This window comes from Chiloscyllium plagiosum, unplaced genomic scaffold (assembly GCF_037043375.1).
Source record: "Chiloscyllium plagiosum isolate Xiang-an unplaced genomic scaffold, Cpla_swu_hap1 HiC_scaffold_40, whole genome shotgun sequence".
NCBI lineage: Eukaryota > Metazoa > Chordata > Chondrichthyes > Orectolobiformes > Hemiscylliidae > Chiloscyllium > Chiloscyllium plagiosum.
The window spans coordinates 65969221-65991899 of record NW_028270178.1 but is presented as its reverse complement, the minus strand read 5'-3'; the positions used below and the strand labels follow the sequence as shown (position 1 = coordinate 65991899).

The window sequence follows — 22679 nt, the reverse complement described above, 5'->3', positions numbered from 1 at the left end:
AATCGGCATAAAACATCCAAAGTTTTTCAATGGACGGTTGAATTTTGCTTGTCTTTCAGTATGAAGGTCTTGCATAGCCAAGAAATGGCTATGAACAAGGGTGACATGCTGAAGAAATGGTGTTCTCATCTTTTCCCTCTGTGCTATCTGTTCCACACCCCAACCCCAGCATTGCCTCATTGTGTTGTACTGTAGACATCTTGTGGAAATGAAAAGAACCCTATACCAACACAACTATCTTGCACAGTCATTGACGAACGTAAGAAAACTCGTTGACCAGGCGTAGAATACTGACTGACAAGTCTGCGATTTTTTTTTTGTTGTTGAACTGCTTTGGAGTTAATTCTGGATAAGTTTACTTATGTTAAATGACTTAATTTGTGCACGTTGATGAATTACAGATCTGGAAACATTGTCTTAGCAAACGGTGAGGAAAATGGGAATGCAGGTTCTCCTGGATCAAGTGAAGTAAATTGCAAAGTAAGTTTAGTTGACTGCATGACTAAGTTAGTCATTATTTGATAAAATGACAAACCATTAGGAAATAACTGGAGAGCTGGCAGTTTGTGCAATGTTAAACAACCATCAATGGTAACAGCTCGGAGACAATGATTTGATTATGTTCGGCCCAGCTCTCAAAGAGGAACTTACCGACGTTCGCTACCAAGAGAAAGTGAGAACTGCAGGTGCTGAAGATCAGATCTGAAAGATATGTTGCTGGAAAAGCGCAGCAGGTCAGGCAACATAAAAGAAACAGGAGATTCGACGTTTCGGGCATGAGCCCTTCTTCAGGAATGAGGAGGGTGGGCCAAGCAGGCTAAGATAAAAGGTAGTGCGAGAGGCTGGAGAGGGTGTCGGGGCGGAGAGGTCGGGAAGAAGATTGCAGATCAAAAAGGCGGTGCTGAGTCTGAGGGTTGGGACTGAGAAAAGGTGGGGGCAAGGGAAATGAGAAAATTCGAGATCTCTGTATTCATCCCTTGTGGTTGGAGGGCTCCTAGATGGAAGATGAGGCGCTCTTCCTCCAGGTGTCGTGTTGCCATGGTCTGACAATGGAGCAGGCCAAGGAACTGCCAAGGTTCTTGGCGGAGTGGGAGGGGGAGTTAAAGTGTTGAGCCACGGGGCGGTTGGGTTGGTTGGTGCGGGTGTCCCAGAGGTGTTCTCTGAAACATTCTGCAAGTAGGCGCCCTGTCTCCCCAATGTATTGGAGGCCACATCGGGTGCAGCGGATGTAGTAAATGATATGTGTGGAGGTGCAGTGAATTTCTGACGGATATGGAATGATCCCTTGGGGCCTTGGAGGGAAGTGAGGGGGGAGGTGTGGGCGCAAGTTTTGCATTTCTTTCGGTTCCAGGGGAAGGTGCCGGGAGTGGAGGTTGGGTTGGTGGGGGGTGTGGATCTGACGATGGAGTCGCGGAGGGACTGGTCTTTTCAGAACACTGATAGGGGTGGGGAGGGAAATATATCCTTGTGGTGGGGTCTGTTTGGAGGTGGCGGAAATGACGCAGAATGACAAGATGTATCTAGAGGTTGTTGGGGTGGTAGGTGAGGACCAGTGGGGTTCTGTCATGGTGGCGATTGGAGGGTCGGGGTTGAAGGGCGGAGGAGTGGGAAGTGGAGGAGATGCTTTGGAGAGCATCGTCAACCACGTCTGAAGGGAAATTCTGGTCTTTGAAGAAGGAGGCCATCTGGGTTTTTTTGGTATTGGAACGGGTCCTTCTGGGAGCAGATGCGGCGAACGCGAAAGAATTGGGAATATGGGATGGCGTTTTTACAGGGGGCAGGATGGGAGGAGGTGTAACCGAGGTAGCTGTGGGAGTCAGTCCGTTTATAGTAAATGTCCGTGTTGAGTTGGTCGTCCGAGATAGAAATGGAGACGTCTAGAAAGGGGAGGGAGGAATCTGAGATGGTCCAGGTAAATTTGAGGTCGGGGTAGAAGGGGTTAGTAAAGTGGATGAACTGTTCAACCTCCTCGTGGAAGTACGAGCTAGCACCAATACAGTCATCGATGTAGCGGAGGAAAAGGTGGGGGATGGTGCCAGTGTAGCTGCGGAAGATGGACTGTTCCACATGTCCAACGAAGAGGCAGTCATAGCTGGGGCCCATGCGGGTGCCCATGGCTACTCCTTTGGTTTGGAGGAAGTGGGAGGATTGGAAAGAGAAATTGTTAAGAGTGAGGACCAGTTCAGTCAGTCGAAGGAGGGTGTCAGCGGGAGGATACTGGTTTGTTCGGCGGGAAAGGAAGAGGCGGAGGGCTCTGAGGCCTTTGTGATGGGGGATGGAGGTGTATAGGGACTGGATGCCCATGGTGAAGATAAGGCGTTGGGGGGCGGGGAAGTGAAAATCATGGAGGAGGTGGAGGGCATGGGTGGTGTCCCAAACGTAGGTGGGATGTTCTTGGACTAAGGGGGACAGGACCGTGTCAAGGTATTCAGAAATGAGTTCGGTGGGGCAGGAGCAGGCTGAGACAATGGGTCGTCCGGGGCAGAGAGGTTTGTGGATTTTGGGCAGGAGGTAGAAACGGGCGGTGCGGGGTTGTGGGACTATGAGGTTGGAGGCGGTGGATGGGAGATCCCCTGAGTTAATGAGGTTATGGATGGTCGGGGAGATGATGTTTTGGTGGTGGGAGATGGGGTCATGGTCAAGGGGGCAGTAGGAGGAGGTGTCCACGAGCTGGTGTTTAGCCTCAGCAGTATAAAGATCGGTGCACCAAACTACCACCGCGCCTCCCTTGTCTGCCGGTTTGATGGTGAGTTTGGGGTTGGAGCGGAGGGAGTGGAGAGCTGCATGTTGCGAGGGTGAGAGTTTGGAGTGTGTGAGAGGGGTGGAGAGGTTGAGGCAGTCAATGTCACGGTGGCAGTTGGCTATGAAATGATCGAGGGCAGGTAAGAGGCCAGCACGGCGTGTCCAGGTGGGTGGGGTGTGTTGGAGGCGGGAAAAGGGGTCGTGAGAGAGTGGGTGGGAGTCCTGGTTGAAGAAGTAGGCGCAGAGGCGAAGGCGGCAGAAGAAATGCTCGATGCCTCGCCACGTGTTGAATTCGTTAATCCGGGAGCATAGGGGGATGAAGGTGAGGCCTCTGCTGAGGACTAATATTTCATCCTCAGAGAGGGGGAGGTCTGGAGGGATGGTGAAAATACGGCAGGGCTGGGAGCTAGGAGCTCGGACCTGGTATGGGACTGGAGCTGGGAGTGGGGGCGGGGTTAGGCGTGGGAACGGAGATCGGCGTGGGGCGGGGTTAGGCGTGGGGGCGGGGACCGGGACGGCGTTAGGCGTGGGGGCGGGGATCGGGGTGGGAGCAGAGACATATGCGGCGTGGTCGTTGAGCGTGGGGCGTTCGCTACCAAGTCCTTTTACTATTTGATACTGCAAAACGTCTCTTTATGAAAATTGTAGATTCCTTTTGAACAACTCAGTGGAAGCTGCATCCATCACTACACTGTTAGGCAGACCATTCCAGTTTCCAAACTATGCTGTTTCTTTCAAAAAAGAATTGCTTGCAACCGTTTTTATTTGCTGATAATCTTAAATTAGTGTCCTTTTCTTCTCAGGACTTTTTAAAGAAGAATCCATACAGTATGGAAACAGGCCACTTGACCCTAAAAGTCCGCAACAACCCTCCAAAGAGTAAACAATCCAGATGCATTCCCAAACCCTTTTACTCTACTCTATCGAAATCCCTCATGACTTTGAAAACTTGTAAAATGTCTTCTTCGTCCTCTCTTCTCCATAAAGAGCAGCCCGAGCTTCTTCAAACTAGCCACACAGTTGTGCAGTTGTTCATCTCCGGTAACATGTTTGTGGATCTTTTGTGCACCTTCTCAAATCCCTTCCTGAAGCATGCAGCATAAATACTAGCTGTGTTGGAAAAGCAGGGCGTTTTATAAACATTTGTCACAATTTCCTTATTTTGAATGTGACGGCCCTATTTAAAAAGTTCAGAATTCTAATGATATAGCAATCCGCACTGCCAACTTCATAATCTGTGTGCATACACAAAACATTCATAAACTGCATTAAATATTAGACTGGGATCACTTAAGGAAGCATTGATCATTGTAGCAAAAGATGTTAGCTTGTGTATAAAATGAACAAAGAACAATCCAGAATAATTCTGAGTTGGAGGAGGTCTGATTTCAATGGGGCAAGAGGGCATTTGAACAAAGACATTTAAGCACAAATTTTGGCAATGTTCAACTTCAGCTGTACAGTGCAGCTTATCGTTTCCACAAGCAGGAAACGTTGGCAAAGACAAGAACAAAAATTGCCTGGATGATTTTGCAAAGGATACGGATTATTGATAACCCCAGTGAGAACCGTGCTAAATATACACAGTTCAGAGGGGGCATGAAGAGTAAAGGAGACTGGCAACTAACATTAAAAGGGAATCCAAAAGTCAGCCTTAGTCACAAAAAGTGAAAGCGAAGCAAAAGAATGATTGGGGCCAATTATCATCCATCCCATGTTTATACTGCATAGGGGCAGGGATCTGGCTGAGGCATTATGAAGAGGAAATTGATGTCCAGTTCATGGTGAAAAAATGTACTTGATACTTGGATGAGATGAAGTTTGACAGAATTTTAGAAAGGCTAAAATAAAACAAAATTGCAGATGTTGGAAATCTGAAACAAAAATGAAACTGCTGGAAAATCTCCGCAGGTCTGGCAGCATCTGTGGCAGGAAAGTAGAATTCTGCTGCAATTTCTGCTTCAATTAGAAAGGCTGATTTTCATAGAGTGTTGGTAACTGATAACAACTGAATTGGAGACAACTTCGGATATAGATAAAAGTAATATTGAAGCTGCAGCGGTAATGTCCACAACAACCTAATCCTGTTCAAATACAGGTATGGAATCAGAGACTGGAGAATCACAACAGTTAAAATATTTTTCGTTAAAATATTTTTCTTCAAAATTGTCTGGATGAGTCCAGCAAACAGATTCATCTCAGTGGTGGGAAAGCTTCTAATGTACTGTAATCTCAGCCTCAAGCAACAATACTGAGAGATCATATGGACTAACTTTATATGCTAAATAAATAATCTAGTGTGTAACCCGTTCACCTAAATCATGTGATGAAGGCTTATAATTCTGAAACTTCAGGTTTTTCTTGAGTATTTAAACCAGTTTAGAAACATAGAAAATAGGAGCAGGAGGAGGCCATGCAATCCTTCGAGTCTGCTGTGCCATTCATCACCATCATGGTTGATTGTCCAACTCAATACCTTTCTCCCCATAATATTCGATCCCATTTTCCACAAGTGCTATATCAAGTCGCCTCTTTAATTGTAGTTGAAAGCGCTTTCTTGGAGTTCCTAAATTTGTTCTTGCGTTCAATTGAAGCTGTGAAACAAACATGGAGTCCAAACTCTGTCTAAGTTCTGAGGAAGTTGACAATTTAAGTTCAAAAGAAAAGAAAATGAAAGTCAAAAAGTAAGTTTGATCCAATGTATGACCATGTTATGCTTCATTTGCAAAACAGCAAGGTGACAAAGGAATTTCTGTAGAGCTGGTGGCCATATGTTTGACCATCAGAAATCGTTTCATGAAGATGTAAATGTTTCAGTGCTGTATGCTACTCGATAAGACATATCACAGAAACAATGACATGGACACAACTCCCGATCATAGTACATTCAAGAAAAATGGCTTCTCAATTATTGACACATTTTCTCCCTACTCCCTTGAACAAGAAATGCTGAGTACTTAGTGGAGGACAAGCAGCAGTAGAGCGTTAAAGTGTTGAGTTTATCTCAGACTGAAATTTCTAGACTATGTGGCAAATGCAAAGTGTTGAAGAAGTGGTTTCACTCCTTGCGCCTGCTCCTTTTCTCTGTTGGCACCTGCTGCCACCACAGTTGGCAATTTGCTTTGGCCCTCAGTGTCATTTCTTGTAAACGTATTGAGGAATTTTAAAGAAGTATTCACCATCGTGTGCCGTTTTTAATTTGAAGTATGACCTTGTTTCATTAAATTAGCTGATCAGTGCTTGAAATGCAATATTGTGCGACTTCTGTTATTTTAATGTCTGGCAATACATTGAAGACCCAGCGACCATTTTAACTTGATTTTAATTTTGTGGTTATTGATCAATTGCACTTTCACAGATCGGGCATTCAAGAAAAATGTAAAAAACAACTACGTAAAAACAAGGACTGCACGTGCTGGAAACCAGATTCTAGATTAGATGGTGCTGGTAAAGCGCAGCAGTTCAGGCAGCATCAGAGGAGCAGGAAAATCGAAGTTTCAGGCAAAAGCCCTTCATCAGGAATAGAGGCAGAGGGCCTGCAGGGTGGAGAGATAAAGAGAGGAGGGTGGGGGTAGGGAGAAAGCAGCATGGAGTACAATAGATAATTGGAGGTTGGGATTGAGAAGATAGGTCAGGGAGGAGGATAGGAGAAGGTAGCAAAGTGTACAATCGGCGAATAGGGCTGGGGATGAAGGTGATATGTCAGAGAGGAGGGTGGAGTGGATAGGTGGAAAGGAAGATGGGAAAGTTATGGGGACAGTGTTGAACTGGAAGTTTGGAATGGGGGTGAGGTGGGGGAAGGGGAAATGGGGAAACTGGTGCAGTCCACATTGATGGTCTGGGGTTGAAGTGTTCCGAGGCGGAAGATGAAGCTTTCTTCCTTCAGGCGTTTGGTGGTGAGGGAGCGGCGTTGAAGGAGGCCCAGGACCTCCATGTCCACTGCTGAGTGGGAGCGTGAGTTGAAAAGTTGGGCCACAGGGCGGTGTGGTTGATTGGTGCTGATCTCCCAGAGATGTTCCCTAAAGCTCTCTGCTCAGAGGCGTCCAGTCTCCCTGATGTAAAGGAGACCGCATCGGGTGCAATTGATATTGGTGGATGTGCAGGTAAAACTTTGATGGATGTGGAAGGCTCCTTTGGGGTCTTGGATGGAGGTGAGGGAGGAGGTTTTACAATTCCTGCGGTGTCAAGGGAAGGTGCCAGGACGGGAGGGTGGGTTGTTGGGGGTCGTGGACCTGACCAGATAGTCACGGAGGAAATGGTCTTTGCGGAAGGCAGAAAGGGGTGGGGAGGGAAATATATCCCTGGTAGTGGGGTCCAATGGGATGTGGCGGAAATGTCTGTTTCGTGTTTCTGGTCATCATTCCTAACTCTTCTGAGACATAAAATAAACCTTCTCCTGTTTCTGTACTTCTGTCATTTTTGGTGAACTCATCTCAAGTAACATTTTGGAATTTGTCAGTCAGGTCAAGATTGTTCTATGTTGAGCTTTATCAATTTTGACCAGTTTGCCAGCCCTTCTTGTGCTGGAATATTGGAATGGGACTGGGTTCTATCAGCCCTTTAGGGACAGGCTGCAAGTTGGATAGGTGGATAATACGGTGGAAGATGACCAGGGAAGGAAGAAGTTTCAGTGCCTCTCATATTTCCACCTCCGTAGTATTTTATTGATCCCAAAAAAGGGAATGGATGGCTACTCAGGTGGTCCATATTGAGTCTATTCCCACCAATTCTGGCAGTTTATTAGCAGCAGACGGGTCCTCCATTATGTGGGAGACCTCCTCCTGCGTCCTAGAGACACGCTTGTTCGATGTCCCTCCCAAAGAAGTACCTCATTGCTCACAACAGGGTATCCCACCTGCATACTGGAACAGTCTCCTGTCCATGGTGGCGATCAATACAGGAACTGTAAATCAAAGTAAGTGAGTGAAAGAAGTCGTAAGTGCTAGAATGTACACAACATTCCCAGAACCAGGTTGGCACATCCTATTGAGGCCATTAATGAGTCATTAAAATCCCCCAATTGGTGCATGGACAAAGGGTTATTCCTAATCCGAGTAAGAGTATTGTGATTGCTGCTGTTTCAGTGAGAGCAAGCAAATAGTAAAGAGTGGGCATGTGATAAAATCATTTACATTCAGTGCTGAATGCTTGAGACTTTTTTTGTGAGAAACTTTATAATTCCTCTACATGATCTTAATGCACTGATTGTTTCATACAACGGTGATTTTCTACATAGGTTTACAGAGGAAATACAGACCATTTTGCGCAATCAGCTCATGCCAGTGTTTATGTTCCACACAAGCTGTTTCACATCATTCCTCATGTAAGTCGCCCTTTGTAATTTTCTATTCTCATCCATTCCAAGTGCTCACCTGGTTTCCTTGAAATACATCTAAACTATTAATTTCAACTATTCTGGCTGATCACATATTCCCCGTTCTCATCATTCTTTCAGTGAAGAAGTTTCCTCTGAATTCCCTTTTGGATTTCTAGAGGTACTGTCTTCCATTGACAGCCTCTAGTTATGTTCCACCCCATTGAGAAATGTTTTATCTGTACCTTCTCTTTTCAAAACCTTTCATAATTTCAGAACTGTCAACCTTATTTTCAAGAGAGAAGTGAACAGCACGACAATTCTTCCCTGATATACACAGTCAGAAATTTGTTTATTATTCTTGTACATCTTCTCTTCACTCTCTCTCGTACATTCTATAATATGTCAATTGGAGCTACAGGCGATACTCATAATTATAGTCAATCAAATATTTATAGGGACCCTACTTTCAAATCTATCCCTTTAGAGATAAGGCTCAGAGCTTTGTTTGCATTTTTATAGCCTTCGGAATCTGTGGTGAAATGGTTAATGACTGATGTAATTGTCTGAGATCCCTTTGTTTGTCTCCCACACTTAAATACGCATCTTTGAATACGTGACCTGCACATTATTCCTACCAAGGTGTAACACCTTACGTTTATCTGTGTGGATCTTCATTTGCTAATTTTTTGACCGTACCATAAATTAATTAATAATCTCTTGCAACGTCTTCTGGTCCTCAGAGTTGACTATATTTCAACATTCCTCTTCCAATTTGGTGTCATTGAATAGCTTTTTTGTAATAATTAGAGACAATATTTAATTTGCAGTTTTATTTTGTTTGGTTTGAATTTTTGCTAAAACACTTAGAGAGGTGCAGTAATCCACATGATAACTATAACAACTAAATGTAGAATGACAGATAAATGAGAATTATTACAAACACAGGACTAATTAATAGGCTCTATTAACTGCAAGGTCAAAGCAGGGAACTACTTTTTACACGAATGATATGGTGAGATTATCCGGACTGCAATTACGTTTTTCCATTTCTTTTGGTTGCAGTTTATTTCCCCAGGTCTGTGCTACTGGTATCAAATTTAAAAGGCACACATCCTCCATTTTAAAGTAACTAATAGTAAAAAAAAATATAAAATGCAACATGATTTAAGAATCCATCCCTCGAGGCTGTACATATTCACAGCCATGTAGAGTAATATAGGCAGCGGCTGAATGAGCTGTGGCTGACTTCCCTGGACCGTTGGAGGCTGAGGGGTGAATTTATAAATGATTGTAAAATCATGAGAGGCATGGATACAGTGAATAGACAAGGCCTTTTCCTTGTGGTGGGTAGAGTCTCACTCTAAACCTATACTCGTGAGTCTTGGTTTAGAGTGAGAGGGGGAAACATTGTAAGTATCTAAGGAGTAACTTTTTTCATGCAGAGGATGGTGTGTGTATGGAATGAACTGCCAGAGAAAGTGGTTAAGGCTGGTGCAATTTCAACATTTAAAAGGCATCTTAGTATGTATATGAATACGAAGGGTTGAGAGGGATATGGGCCAAGTACTGGCAAATGGGATTAGATTAGGATATCTGGTCAGCATGGGAAAATGAGACCGAAAGGACTGTTCCCATGTTGTACATCTCTACTCCTTTGCTCTTAATGTACGAGTAGAATCTCTTTGGATTGTCTTTAACATTATCAACCAAGGCTATCTCATTTTCCTTTCGTGCCCTCCTCATTCCCCTCTTTAGAATGTCCGTGCACCTCGTGTACTCTTCGAGATTCAATTGATCTCATTTGTCTATATCTAATATATGATTTGTTCTTATTCTTAACAAGAGCCTCAACATCTTTATTCCTCCAGTGTTCCCTCCTCTTACCAGCCTTACCTTCACTCTAACAGGAATATCACGCCTCTGAACTCTCGTTATCTCACTTCTGAAAGCCCCTCTCTTGCTGGCTGTCCCTTTCGCTGCATACAGTCTACTCCAATCAATCTTTGAAAGTTTTTGTCTTATACTGTCAATATTTTCCCTCGTCTAATTCAGAACTTTATCTTATATATAACGCCAATCCTTTCCATAGGTATTTTGCAACTAATTGAATTATGACCCCTGACCCAAACTGCTCTCCTACTAACCATTCAGTCACTTTCCCTGCCTTATTTCACAAGAGTAGAACAGGTTTGCTCCTTCTGTGGTCGTTTCATCTGCATATTAATGAAGAAAAATTTCTTCAACACTTAACAAATTCCTCACCATCCAAACTCTTAAGACCATGACTGTCCCACTTTATGTTTGGAAGGTTAAAATTTTCTATTATTACACTCCTATTACTCTTACGCACAAATTAGATCTCTCAAAATATTTACTATCTAATTTCACTCTGACTACTGGGGAGACTATTACAATTGCCTCAAAATAATCATGTTCTTCTTATTTCTGAGTTCCACCCACATAGCTTTACTGGACCATCCCTCAGAAATACCTTCTGTCAGAACAGCACTAATATTTCACCACTAGAAAAATTGACTCCAATCTCCTTTTGGGTCTTCCTACTTCTGCCGTACCTTTGATGGTGTCGGTTGTCCTTGAGGGGCTTTGAACATAAATTATTCAATTTACTGGTGATGGTTAGTAGCTGAAAATAAAGATGCTATGGGTGACTTGGTGATGGGAAATAAAAAGTTATATATTGGAAGGAAAATTCTGGATATAAATAACAATTTAAAAAAAACGATATCCATTCTGTCTGCTCAGGTCTTGCTTACACCGTTGTAGCTTCAGGATATTTTCCATATATTTTGATTATTTCAAATTCATCTCACCCGCTGTTTTGTACTTGTCAGCCATTTGTTAATGGGTATTTGCCGTTTCAGAATGTAGGTCGCCTTATCGTGTACACTCTCGGAATTCAGTATTTGGAGTGCTTGTTGTTTCAAGCTGTGCTTTGGTCTATAAGGCAAATTACAGAAACATATTAATAGCAATTTAAGGTAAAATATTGGGGTATTGGAAGACAAGCTAAGAGCTTCAATGTTTTGCAGAGAGTTTGTGGGAAAGGACATGGAAAGCAGCAAGGTTTCCAGTGCTTCTGATCTTTGCCATCCCTGATCGAAATTAATCTGTGATTTATAATTTTGAGGATTCATATTCATTAATATTGCTGTGTCAGATAGATCTCAGTGTCAGGAGTATGTGACTTGCCTCTTTATTTTGTGATGAACTCAGGGGAACATACAATAACAAGGGTGTAAATCCAAAGGGGTGCAGGAGCAGAGGGTCCTCCATGTATATGTGCTCAAATGAGAGAATGTACCATGACATGTGGACAGAAGAGCAAATAAACCTTACTTCAAGTACGCTGTACCGAACAAACGCAAAGCAATTATGTTAAACTGAAATAAAACAGTCGCTTGTCTGACCTGGAATATTGCGTCCAGTTTCAGAAGCCACATTTTTGGAAAAATGCAAAGTTATGAGATAGGATGCGTAACTGATTCACAACACTGTTCCCGGGATGATGTACCGCGCCCACACTGAGAAATTGGGGCTGTTCCCCTCTGCTGATAGTTTCCAGACGCTGGGAACAGTTGCTATGATTGGTTCTCAATTCCATATTGCGTCACATAGATCCAAATGGCTGAATATTTCCAGTACTTCTGAGCGCTGCCTTGCCTGATCAAAAATTTATTATTTTTGAGGGTTGCTGTTCAGTAATATCCCTGCGTCTGATAGATCTCAGTCTGATTTCGTGGGATTTGACAGGCGTGTGTCAAATAGATCCCAAGACTTATGCTCCATGAGATTTATTTGCGAGAAAAACTCCAGTTCTGAGAATCCACCCTTATTACTGACTGGACTTGAAGAAAGAATTAAGCAAACTCAAGGTTAGTGCATATTCATTCGAGATTTATTAACCATTTAAGTAAGCAATTTATCCAAACGTTAATGTTAAAGTTAACAGACGTGAATACAATGGCTGGATGCCACATTAAGACGAGATCGTGTGCACTCGGAGCTGTGAGTTTCTATACATCGTAACCATCAACAGAAAAGGAATACAATATCTCATCATAAAGGGTAGGCAACCATTCTGAATAAGGAACAAATTAACAGAAAAACAAATGGGTTTTAAACAACTGGGCAGCTACACTTTTTTTCAACTACAATCAACTCGACGATATCAAAGTGAAAAGGAAAATCCATGATTAATTATCCCAGTTACACGCTGAGAAGCAAAAATGATTTCACTGTTAGAGTCAGCAACAGGACAGATTGTAGATTGGGAATTCAGAGACCTTGATAAGCAGATCAGCAAAATCAAAGGGGTCCACAACTCATTCACTTAACCTGGAAAAGAGAGATAAAGCAATGACGCAGATATTTATGATCAGGGACATTCAGATTTAATTTTTATTCAATGGTACACTAAGAGATTTTACAAAACGTATTGGGCTGTTTGGCGTGTGAAAGATGTGATTATTCTCACCTTCACCAGTGTGACAGCAGCGCTGTAGAAAATACTCAGTAAGAACAAGGTGGTGAACGTGGAAGCAGTTGTCCAGATGTTGCCACTATCATCCTCATAGTCTTCAATCCAAGTGTGGTTCATTGAATCTATGAATATAAATCCGAGAGAACGCATTTAAAATGTTTATTGATCCAGTCCGATCTATCTGCATCCACGTCATATAACTAGAGACCATTGCATCTTCATAAAGCAGGCAGATGTTTCTCAATTGCGACTATTTGTATTTCTTAGTGTATTATTGACTCTCGGCAAGAACTTGCAAATAATAAATGCACATGTTCCTTCTTCACTGTCTGTAACAACATTTTAAATTACTTTTTCTTTTAATCTATTATTGAAGGATATTATTATTTGAGGAATGCTTATTAGGCACGATTATTTTAATTATATCATTATATTTTAAATATAAGCTGTGACAGCAGTTTAGTTGAAAATCGTGGCCATCATTAGATAAAAGTTCAAATGTGATTCTCATCTTTATTATTGGTGAGAAATTGCTTGGTAGATTATGAAAATAAGTTGCATTCTCAATAAGAACTTTGCTTCATATTTTTGTTTGTAGGGTCTGTATGTTAAGGAATACGTTTTTGTGCATGTGTCCCTTAATTTACTTGATCAACTGCTTGATGTGCATGGTTTTCCTTTAATGTTTGTGCATGTGGTCATGATTTACTCTGACTTCACTCTTGCCCATGTTTGAGTCTGTGCATGAATAAACATATTCATGCTCCTTTATTGCTGGTGTGCTCATGTATTTGTGCACGTAAGTTTTGTTCAATTCACAATGTATAAGCATCATTATGCTAATATGCCACGTCATTGATGCCGACGTTTATCTCGTAATGTCTTTGTGACTGTTCGTTTTTCGTTAGTGCTGTCTAAAATGTGTGTTCATGTGTCAATTTCAGATTCTCGCTACACTAGGTTATTTTCATGTTTGTGCTTAACAAGTGTTAGCATGCAACATCATGTTTTGATGGATGTTTATACTTATGTGATGATGTCTGCTTGTATGGCAATCTATCCTAAACCATACCCTGATAAGCTTGTTTGTGTTATTGTGTGTGGATGCTTGTTGATGCTTGTGCCATTATCCTTGTTTAATAAATGCCCCACGTTTTGTTGATCTGTGCACTTGCGTGTCTGCATGTGAGACTCTGAATTTGTGTGTATGTGTGACCGCGTATATGTGCTGATCAACGTGATTTCAAAATAAAAAAATAAGCTGCCTCTGTCATCATATGTTTGTGATTATAAAAATGGGAAAATAATGAAATTAACGTTTTCTCTGTGCACTTACGTGCCTGTGTGTATCGACATTCAGGAGGGCAGTTTTGGCATGTTGTATCTGTGTTCATGCATGTATGCCTGTATGCATTGGTGCTAGGAAAACGTGAGGACTGCAGATGCTGGAGATCAGAGCTGAAAAATGTGTTGCTGAAAAAGCGCAGCAGGTCAGGCAGCATCCAAGGAGCAAGCTAATCGACGTTTCGGGCACAGGCCCTTCTTCAGGAATGCATTGTGCTGTATGAATGCATATGTATTTGTGGCCATTTGTGTGTTACCGTGTGTCTATGTTTTTCATGGTTATGTATGAGTACCCCTGTTTATTTCTGTAAGAGCTTTTCTTTCGGTGTATGTGAGTTTTTGTAAATGCTTAGATGAATGTTCAAGTGCCATTTGCATGTGTGGCTCTGTGCGTGTATGTGTGTGTGACATCTTATGTATATGCACATCTGAGTGGATGTGCATAATTATTTGTCTTTATGTGAGAGCCTGTATATGCGTCTTTACGTGTGTACTTGTGGGCATCTCTCTGTATCTGTGTGTGTTTCTGCTCTTATGCCAAACTGCAATTTTTATTATTCTAAGTTTATTGTTCTAATTTTAATTGATTGCCCACAGTTACATCGACCTTGGTGTTGTAGGAAACATTTCCCGTCATCGTGAAGAGATAAGCGTTTTATGTGCGATTCTCCTGTTGCAGTGATAGAATTTCTGTCTCTGAGACAAAAGGCCTGAGTTCAAATCCCGACTGCCCCAGAGATGTTTAGTAACATTTCTGAATATGTTTATTCAAAAATAGTTACTTGTGCTCTGTATTTGAAACAATGGCACAGCAGTTGTTAGAATGCCATAATTGATCCGATGTGTTCCAGAAAACTGAGACAAGACTATGAAATTCACACCGGGACGATGCAAACATCAGTTCTGGATTATTGGAGTCACTGTTAATCATTTGTTAACAGGGCCAGTCATGTCAAACATGCTTCAAAGGTATTATTTTGCACGGAAATGTTACAATTTCAAACAGTATGCAAGAAGCTGAATGTTCCTGTTAGTAACTGGGTTACATTATAGAGGGCCGCCACCGAGAAAACTCTGCACTGGGAGTAAGAGTACAGACCGTTCATCGTCCTCCTCTCCTCTTCCCTGTGCTCCTCAACAACTTAACTGTCGGTTTTCTTTGGTGTGAAACTAAAGAAGCATTCTGTCAACTCATGAGTTGGTGCAAGATCCCTTGTATTTCTTCAGAAACAAATGTTAAATTCAAATTGATCTCCACACTTTACTATTGGTATGTCCAATCAAAATTAATTTTAAAAGTCTCTTAGTTTGCGTTTCTAATTGGTGAATTGTGACAGTTTAAAACTGACGTGAATTTTGTAAGAATGGCCAATCGGGAAATCAGGAACACCAAGATCAAAACTTGTGTTGTCCCCTTGATGTAGAATGGACATTGTCAGATTCCATCACAGTGGGATTTAGGATGGATGAGGTACTTGGCGGAATCCTGCAATGAATGAGCTTTACTCTGTCTCTCACCCAGGGTGTATCGGAGCAGGGAACATTAACTGCACAAAACACGCTTCCCAGACCTGTTAATGATACAATTTAACATTGTGGAGTTTGCGCATTCTCCGCGCATCTGCGTGGATTTCCTTCAGGTGCTTCAGTTTCCTCCCACAGTATTAAGATGTGCAGGTTAGGTGAATTGGCCATGCTAAATTACCCGTAGTGTTGGTTTCATTAGTCAGGGGTAAATGAAGGGGAATGGGTCTGGGTGGGTTGTTCTTCGGAAGGTCGGTGTGAACTTGTTGGGCCGAAGGGCCTGTTTCCACATTGAAGGGAATCTAATCTCATCTGAACTGCACAGATGGAATAGAAGTAAGAATGAGAATCAATTAATTCAGCAGTTGTGTATTTAGCTCATAACTGGAGGAACAAAAAATACTTTATTACTTTTGTTGAATTATTAAATCAACTTTGAGATTTTTATTGACATAAATTAACAGTGTCCATCATTGCAAGTCAAATGTATACAAAAATGTTTACCACTGGATTTATCGACAGTTCTGTTGATGATCTTCAACGGAATCGCTTCATGCCCCACCACACAGGAGTAAGAAGCACTGCTGGCCCACTCCTCCGCTGTAATGGATAACAGGCTGTAGATGAAGAAGGAGGTGTTGTTGCTCTCCACCATCACCTCGGTGTTCTTGTAGTTACTGGGATTCACCGGCTTGTCATTGTTTGTCCACTTGACGAAGATCTCTCGGGGGAAAAAACCTCTCACTAAACAGGTGAGGGAGAGAAACCTCTTAGCGGAGATTTCTTCTGTTGGTGGCAGGAGCACAGACACTGATGGCTCCAGTGCATTAATCACTGCAAAATATTTGAGACAAATATAAATCAACTATAAAAATCCAGAATCAATATCACGATTTCACTAAATATTAAAATATGCCATTTTTAATTTGGGATTTATTCACATTCATTTTCTAAGAGGAGCAGTGTGGTAGACACTATGTTCAATAAAAGATGTAAAAAGTTTAATTTGAAAGTCGCATCCATGTTTCCAGCCCACAACGAGGACATTCTGTCCATGTGTCATTGCTGATGGTGACGTCACAACCCAGATTCCTTCCCACCTTATCTGATTTAATCGGAATAGAATAGCCTTTGGTCTGTCTCTTTCTTAATCAGATACTTAGATTTTCTGCCATCAAATGCATCATTTATGCTCCCAGCAGTGTTTGCTCATTACCAATCAAAGCTTGGCATTGATGTACCTCGATCTCAATTACACATGGGATTCTTTGTGCTTTAATATCACCGCTCACCTTTCTTCTTGTGGATGGAGTCTCTCAGCGGAGTCGGTAGATTCTGATGGTACACCACACATTCAAAAGTAACGCCACTCAGCCAGGCTTCAGTCGAAATATCTAATTTGCTGATCACACTGTCGGGATTCTGTCCAGACAGGTCAGCAATCTCTGATTTCAGAGGCTTCTTTTCCTTTATCCAGGTGACGTTGACTCCAGAAGGAAGATTGGACACAACACAGCTTAACGTCACCGTCGCCTCCAGCAAGACGTGTTCTACTGGTGGCGGGAGGATTTTAACCGTGTAATCGTGGCGCACAGTATCTCCTATGAAACAGCAATCAAAATCAATGTAAAATGCCTCTTTAGGATCAGCATACCCACTCTTCGGGTTATTTCCTCACAGGGTGAAGAAACCACCTTCGAAATGGCAACTTCTAACTCTTGCTGAAACGATACTTACTATTGTTCATATATTTTGATCTGTGAAATAATTCGTGATTACCTATAACGTAGCCTGTGTAATTATTCCTAAAGAACACTGTTTTTGTAAAAAGTGAAACCTGTGAAAAAAGTAAAATCATCGAAGATGCTATAATGTAATTCACGGGGTTATATTTCTTTCAGAGTTGGTCTCTTACTTAAGACCATCTATTGATACTTGGGGCAAGAGTAATCTGTATATAATGAGTTCATTTCTATGACCATGAACGTTACGTTGCTGGTCACACTAAGTGCCAAATCAGATACCGAATTTCGGAAAATTGTAATTAGTCATAATTATTCTCTTAGTCTTCATGCATTTGCAGAGGATTTAAAGTGTTACAGGAGCGGTGAATGGCCATGGAAGTTCTGTTCATTATATTTCACGTAATCGAAAATACTTGGCATTATTGGTGTGAGAGCATTCTCTAATTTATGTCATTATTCCTTGTGGGTTGAATTTGGAGTTGACCTGAAAACAAGGCACTGAGTACAGCATTAGACATCGTGAAGAACACCCATCCCCTCAAGTCTTTCCTTTCTTTCAAAGAGTTCATGACTGGTCTGTAGATTCACTTTATTTACCAGGCTGCATTTTTTACTTTCTTCATTGAAAAAAAAAGCAGAAACATCTTAAATTAATCTACAAACTCGATGGAAATTTGCACTAGTTTTACTCAGATGTCTACGAATCACTATGTAAACATCTCCATCCTAAATCAGGCTGAATTAGCCTGGCATTCATTCCTAGTTCATTCATCCCTATTGTCGCATTCCCACCAGAATTTATTCACCTGCCTCATTCGCTAATTACAGGGAACGTCTGAAAGAAGCTCAGTGAGATTACGTTTATCCTAGTTAATCAAATGTGAAACCCACTTGGTCTGTGGTCACATCCCATAAATGAAGTGGAAGAGCTCAATACCAGATATAAAAAAAGTCTGTGTCGTACAATGCCCAAGGCCAACAGGTCATTCCTGAGCAGGGAATGAAGTATTGAACGTATTTTCATTTATTTTCAAGTAAGGGTTACTGCATATTTTTACCATGTCATTTTGAGATCACAAAACTATAAGATAGAGGATCAGAATGAGGCTATTCGCTCAATCAAATCTTCTCCGCCATTCGATTATGACTGATATGTTTCTCAACCCCATTCTCCCGCCTTCTCCCTGAATTAAGCAAGAGCCGATCCATCTCTGTCTTGAATACAGACAATAGCCTGGGCTCCACAGCCCTCTGCAGCAATGCGCTCCATAGATTCATCACCCTCTGGAAGAAGAAATTCCTCCCCATCTTAGTTCCAGATGGTGCTCCCTTTGACTCTGAGACTGTACCCGTGGGTCCTATTATCGCCTACTGGTCAAAACATCTACTCCACGTTTACTCTAACTCGGTCAGTCAGTATTTTCTAGATTTCGATCAGATACCTCTCAGACACCCCTGACCCCAAATTATCCTTGCGGCCGCTACCAGGCAAGGACTCGGCACTCTGAATGCCTCTCCCAGCATGGTCAGCCAACAAACTATTTAACAAAATTCACTGTCTATTCGTCTTCAATAAAGAGGAAACATGCTTTTCTGATTAGTTAAAATAATGAATTATGAGCAATGCTAATGCGACACTCAAACAGAAATAAGAGACACATGGCATTTTGGTAAATGAGAAGCTGTACCGTGCTGTTTACTAAGCCTAATAAAAGTGTGTGTTTGATTCACATGCGAGTTCAAAATGATTTGTAGCTCTCGCAGTCTGTGTCTCTTACCCTGGAGTGCAGTGATGTTTTTACTTTGAGTGTTCTCTCCATGAGTGACCTGGCAGGTATAGACTGCGCTGTTGAACCATTCACTATTACGGACCATCAGGCGACTCGTCACCGAGAAGTTCCCGCTCGCCTCACACACGGGAGACGTGAAGAAGCCAGAATCTAAAGGTCGGCCATTTTTCAACCAACTCATGGAGATTGACTTTGGATGAAAATCGATGATTGAACAGACGACGGTTGCAAACTTGCTGCTTGCGATTTCTTCACTGGAGCTCACAGTTAGGAGAAGGGTTGGAGGGAGAACATCTCGGCCTTTAGGAAACACACACACACATATGTATATATTATATATATATATATATATATATATATATATATATATATATATATATATATAATTTGACGAATTTAATAACAAATGCAATCAGTTCTTATATATCATACTAACCCCGATATTACCAGAATCATAATTGTGCAGGGTGCTAGAGAAGCTGAGATCCACACAGAAAGATCAGCAGGACAATGTGAAGGGCTAAAATTAGAGGACACTGCAAGGGAATCTAGGAGGCATAGAAATGATAGGCTGGTTAAATTAGAAGGGAGGTAACAACTTTTGATGGTATTCGTTTTATCTTCTTTTTCTTGTGAAGGGGAGGGTAGGGACTAAATCAAAATAGAATTGGAGGGAGAAATGATGCACTCCACTCCCTGCGGCGCCCACCTCTCCCTGAACAACTCCAGGGTGTTGGTCGACACCGCGTGCTCCTTCTCCAAGGACACCCGGGCTCTAACGTAACCGCGGAAGAGGGGCAGGCAGTCGGCCCTAACGACCCCCTCCACGGCCCGCTGCCTGGACCTGTTAATGGCCAGTTTGGCCAGGCCCAGGAGCAGACCCACGAGGAGGTCTTCAGACCTGCCCTCCTTCCTCCGTACCGGGTGCCCAAAGATCAGGAGCGTGGGACTGAAGTGCAGCCAAAAACAGAGGAGAAGGTTTTTCAGGAAATCAAAAAGGGAGTGCAAACGCCCACACCCAATATACACGTGGTCCACGGACTTCGCAGCGCCACAGAACAAGCAGTTGGGCTGGGAGTCCGTGAACCACCGCAATCTGCGGTTGCAGGGGACTGCTGCGTGCAGCACCCTCCACCCCAGATCCCCGAGAGAAAGGGGGAGGACTCCCGCACACTCCTATTTTTTTTTTTTTCTTTGAAGATAGGAAAACACCCGTGTGGCCAGTGACAAGCACTGCCCTTCACATCAAAGGGCAGTGCTGTGTGATCAAAACAGTGAAGGGGAGGGTAGGGACTAAATCAAAATAGAATTGGAGGGAGAAATAATGCACTCCACTCCCTGCGGCGCCCACCTCTCCCTGAACAACTCCAGGGTGTTGGTCGACACCGCGTGCTCCTTCTCCATGGACACCCGGGTCTCCTGGTTATATATTTTTTTGTGCTGTGTGATCAAAACAGTGAAGGGGAGGGGAGGGACGGAAGTTTTTTTTTCCTAGAGAGCCCTCCAGAACAATTTATTTTTTATTTTTTTATTTTTTATTTTAAACCCCCACACTACCACCTAAGTGCGGTAGTGCTTATTTTATCCCCAGCACCCATGGTGTGTGTGTGCAGGTGTGAGACACGGTGGAAGACACAAAGTGCACGAATCTTTATTTAATTTCCACCACCAGGAAGATAGGAAAACACCCGGGCGGCCAGTGACAAACACTGCCCTTCACATCAAAGAGCAGTGCTGTGTGATCAAAACAGTGAAGGGGAGGGTAGGGACTAAATCAAAATAGAGTTGGAGGGAGAAATGATGCACTCCACTCCCTGCGGCGCCCACCTCTCCCTGAACAACTCCAGGGTGTTGGTCGACACCGCGTGCTCCTTCTCCAAGGACACCCGGGCTCTAACATAACCGTGGAAGAGGGGCAGGCAGTCGGCCCTAACGACCCCCTCCACGGCCCGCTGCCTGGACCTGTTAATGGCCAGTTTGACCAGGCCCAGGAGCAGACCCACGAGGAGGTCTTCAGACCTGCCCTCCTTCCCCCGTACCGGGTGCCCAAAGATCAGGAGCGTGGGACTGAAGTGCAGCCAAAAACAGAGGAGAAGGTTTTTCAGGAAATCAAAAAGGGAGTGCAAACGCCCACACCCAATATATACGTGGTCCACGGACTCCACAGCGCCACAGAACAAGCAGTTGGGCTGGGAGTCCGTGAACCACCGCAATCTGCGGTTGCAGGGGACTGCTGCGTGCAGCACCCTCCACCCCAGATCCCCGAGAGAAAGGGGGAGGACTCCCGAGTAGAGAGCCCTCCACTGGGGATCCCCACCGCCCGGTGGCAAATGGGCACGCCAAGGCGTGTCCGGACGGTGGATGAGGGAGAAGAGGTGGATGGTGTGCAGCAGCAGTCGATACAGGGCCTTTCTCTCCACCTCCCTAAACAAAACAAAATTAAAATTTCGGAGGCGGCTCAGGTTGTGGGGCACAGGCTCCCGCGGGAAGTACGGGACCTTGGGGCCAATGTGAAATTCCGTCCGGGCTGGGGTGAGCGCAGACGGGATCCCACCGCACACCTGAGCGTCCTCCAACTGGTGCACTACGTCGGGTCCGAGCACCGCCGTTTTAAGGCGTCGGATGGCGGTGGCCACGTACCGGACGTCTACCGCTGCCCTGCCTGCTATGTACTGCGGCAGCGTCCAGCCCAGGCCCCCGGCACCCAGCACGTCCCCGACCCTGGTCACCCTCGCCGCCACGGCCCTCCCCTCCGACAGCCACTCGAACCCGCGAGTACGGAGGTGCGGATTCCTGAGCAACGGCTCCCTGACGACAGCCGCTACTCCAGCCGGAGGGTAGGCGCGACGCGATTCGACCATGTTCCAGACAGTGATCAGGTCCTGGTAAAAGACAGGCAGCGTCTTGAGGGCGACCTCCAAACCGTCACGGTCGACGAACAGGAGCTGGGTGTCGTAGTTGAGGTTACGCACCCGGCGGAAAAAATACGTCGCCAGGGCGCACCACCTAGGAGGAGGCTCGACGTAAAGGTATCGCCGCAAGGTCTGAAGGCGGAAGATCGCGACCTGGGTGCGGACGCACACCAGCGACTGACCGCCCTCCTCAATAGGGAGACTCAGAACCTGCGCGGCGACCCAGTGCATCTTTTTGTCCCAGAAGAAATCGACCAACGTTCTCTGGATGTCAGCGACAAAGCCAGGAGGAGGGACCAAAGTGACCAGCCGGTACCACAGCATGGCGGCCACCAGCTGGTTTATGACCAGCACTCGACTCCTGTAAGATAGCACTCGGAGCAGTCCTGTCCAGCGGCCCAGGCGAGCCGAGACTTTGGCCTCCAGCTCCTGCCAGTTGGCCGGCCAGGATTCCTCAGCCGGGCCGAGGTAGACCCCCAGGTAGAGGAGATGGGTGGTGCTCCAGCTGAACCCCCGTAACTCCTCCGGCAGAGAGTCCACCCGCCACGGGCCGACCAGTAGTCCGGAACATTTGGCCCAGTTGATCCTGGCGGAAGATGCCGCCGAGTACACGGCCTGGCACTCGCGCATCCTCCCCAGGTCAGCCGGGTCGGTGAAAGTGAGGAGCACGTCGTCGGTGTAGGCCGAGAGGACCACCCCCGTGCCCGCGCCGCGCAGAACCAGCCCCGACAACCTCCTCCGCAAGAGGCGCAGGAAAGGCTCCACGCACAGGGAATACAGCTGGCCGGACAGGGGGCAGCCTTG

General features: G+C 44.2%; 1 gene segment (V, D, J or C); it reads right to left on the bottom strand.

Annotated features, from left to right (window-relative positions):
• The window catches only part of LOC148138590 (Ig heavy chain C region, membrane-bound form-like), a 30135-nt gene extending 10991 nt beyond the window's left edge, over positions 1–19144 (bottom strand). The window contains 5 exon segments of the C gene segment in view: positions 5219–5336; positions 12555–12682; positions 15933–16262; positions 16721–17029; positions 18952–19144. Coding sequence covers positions 5219–5336; positions 12555–12682; positions 15933–16262; positions 16721–17029; positions 18952–19144 — 1078 coding nt within the window.
• Positions 19145–22679: the final 3535 nt, after the last annotated feature.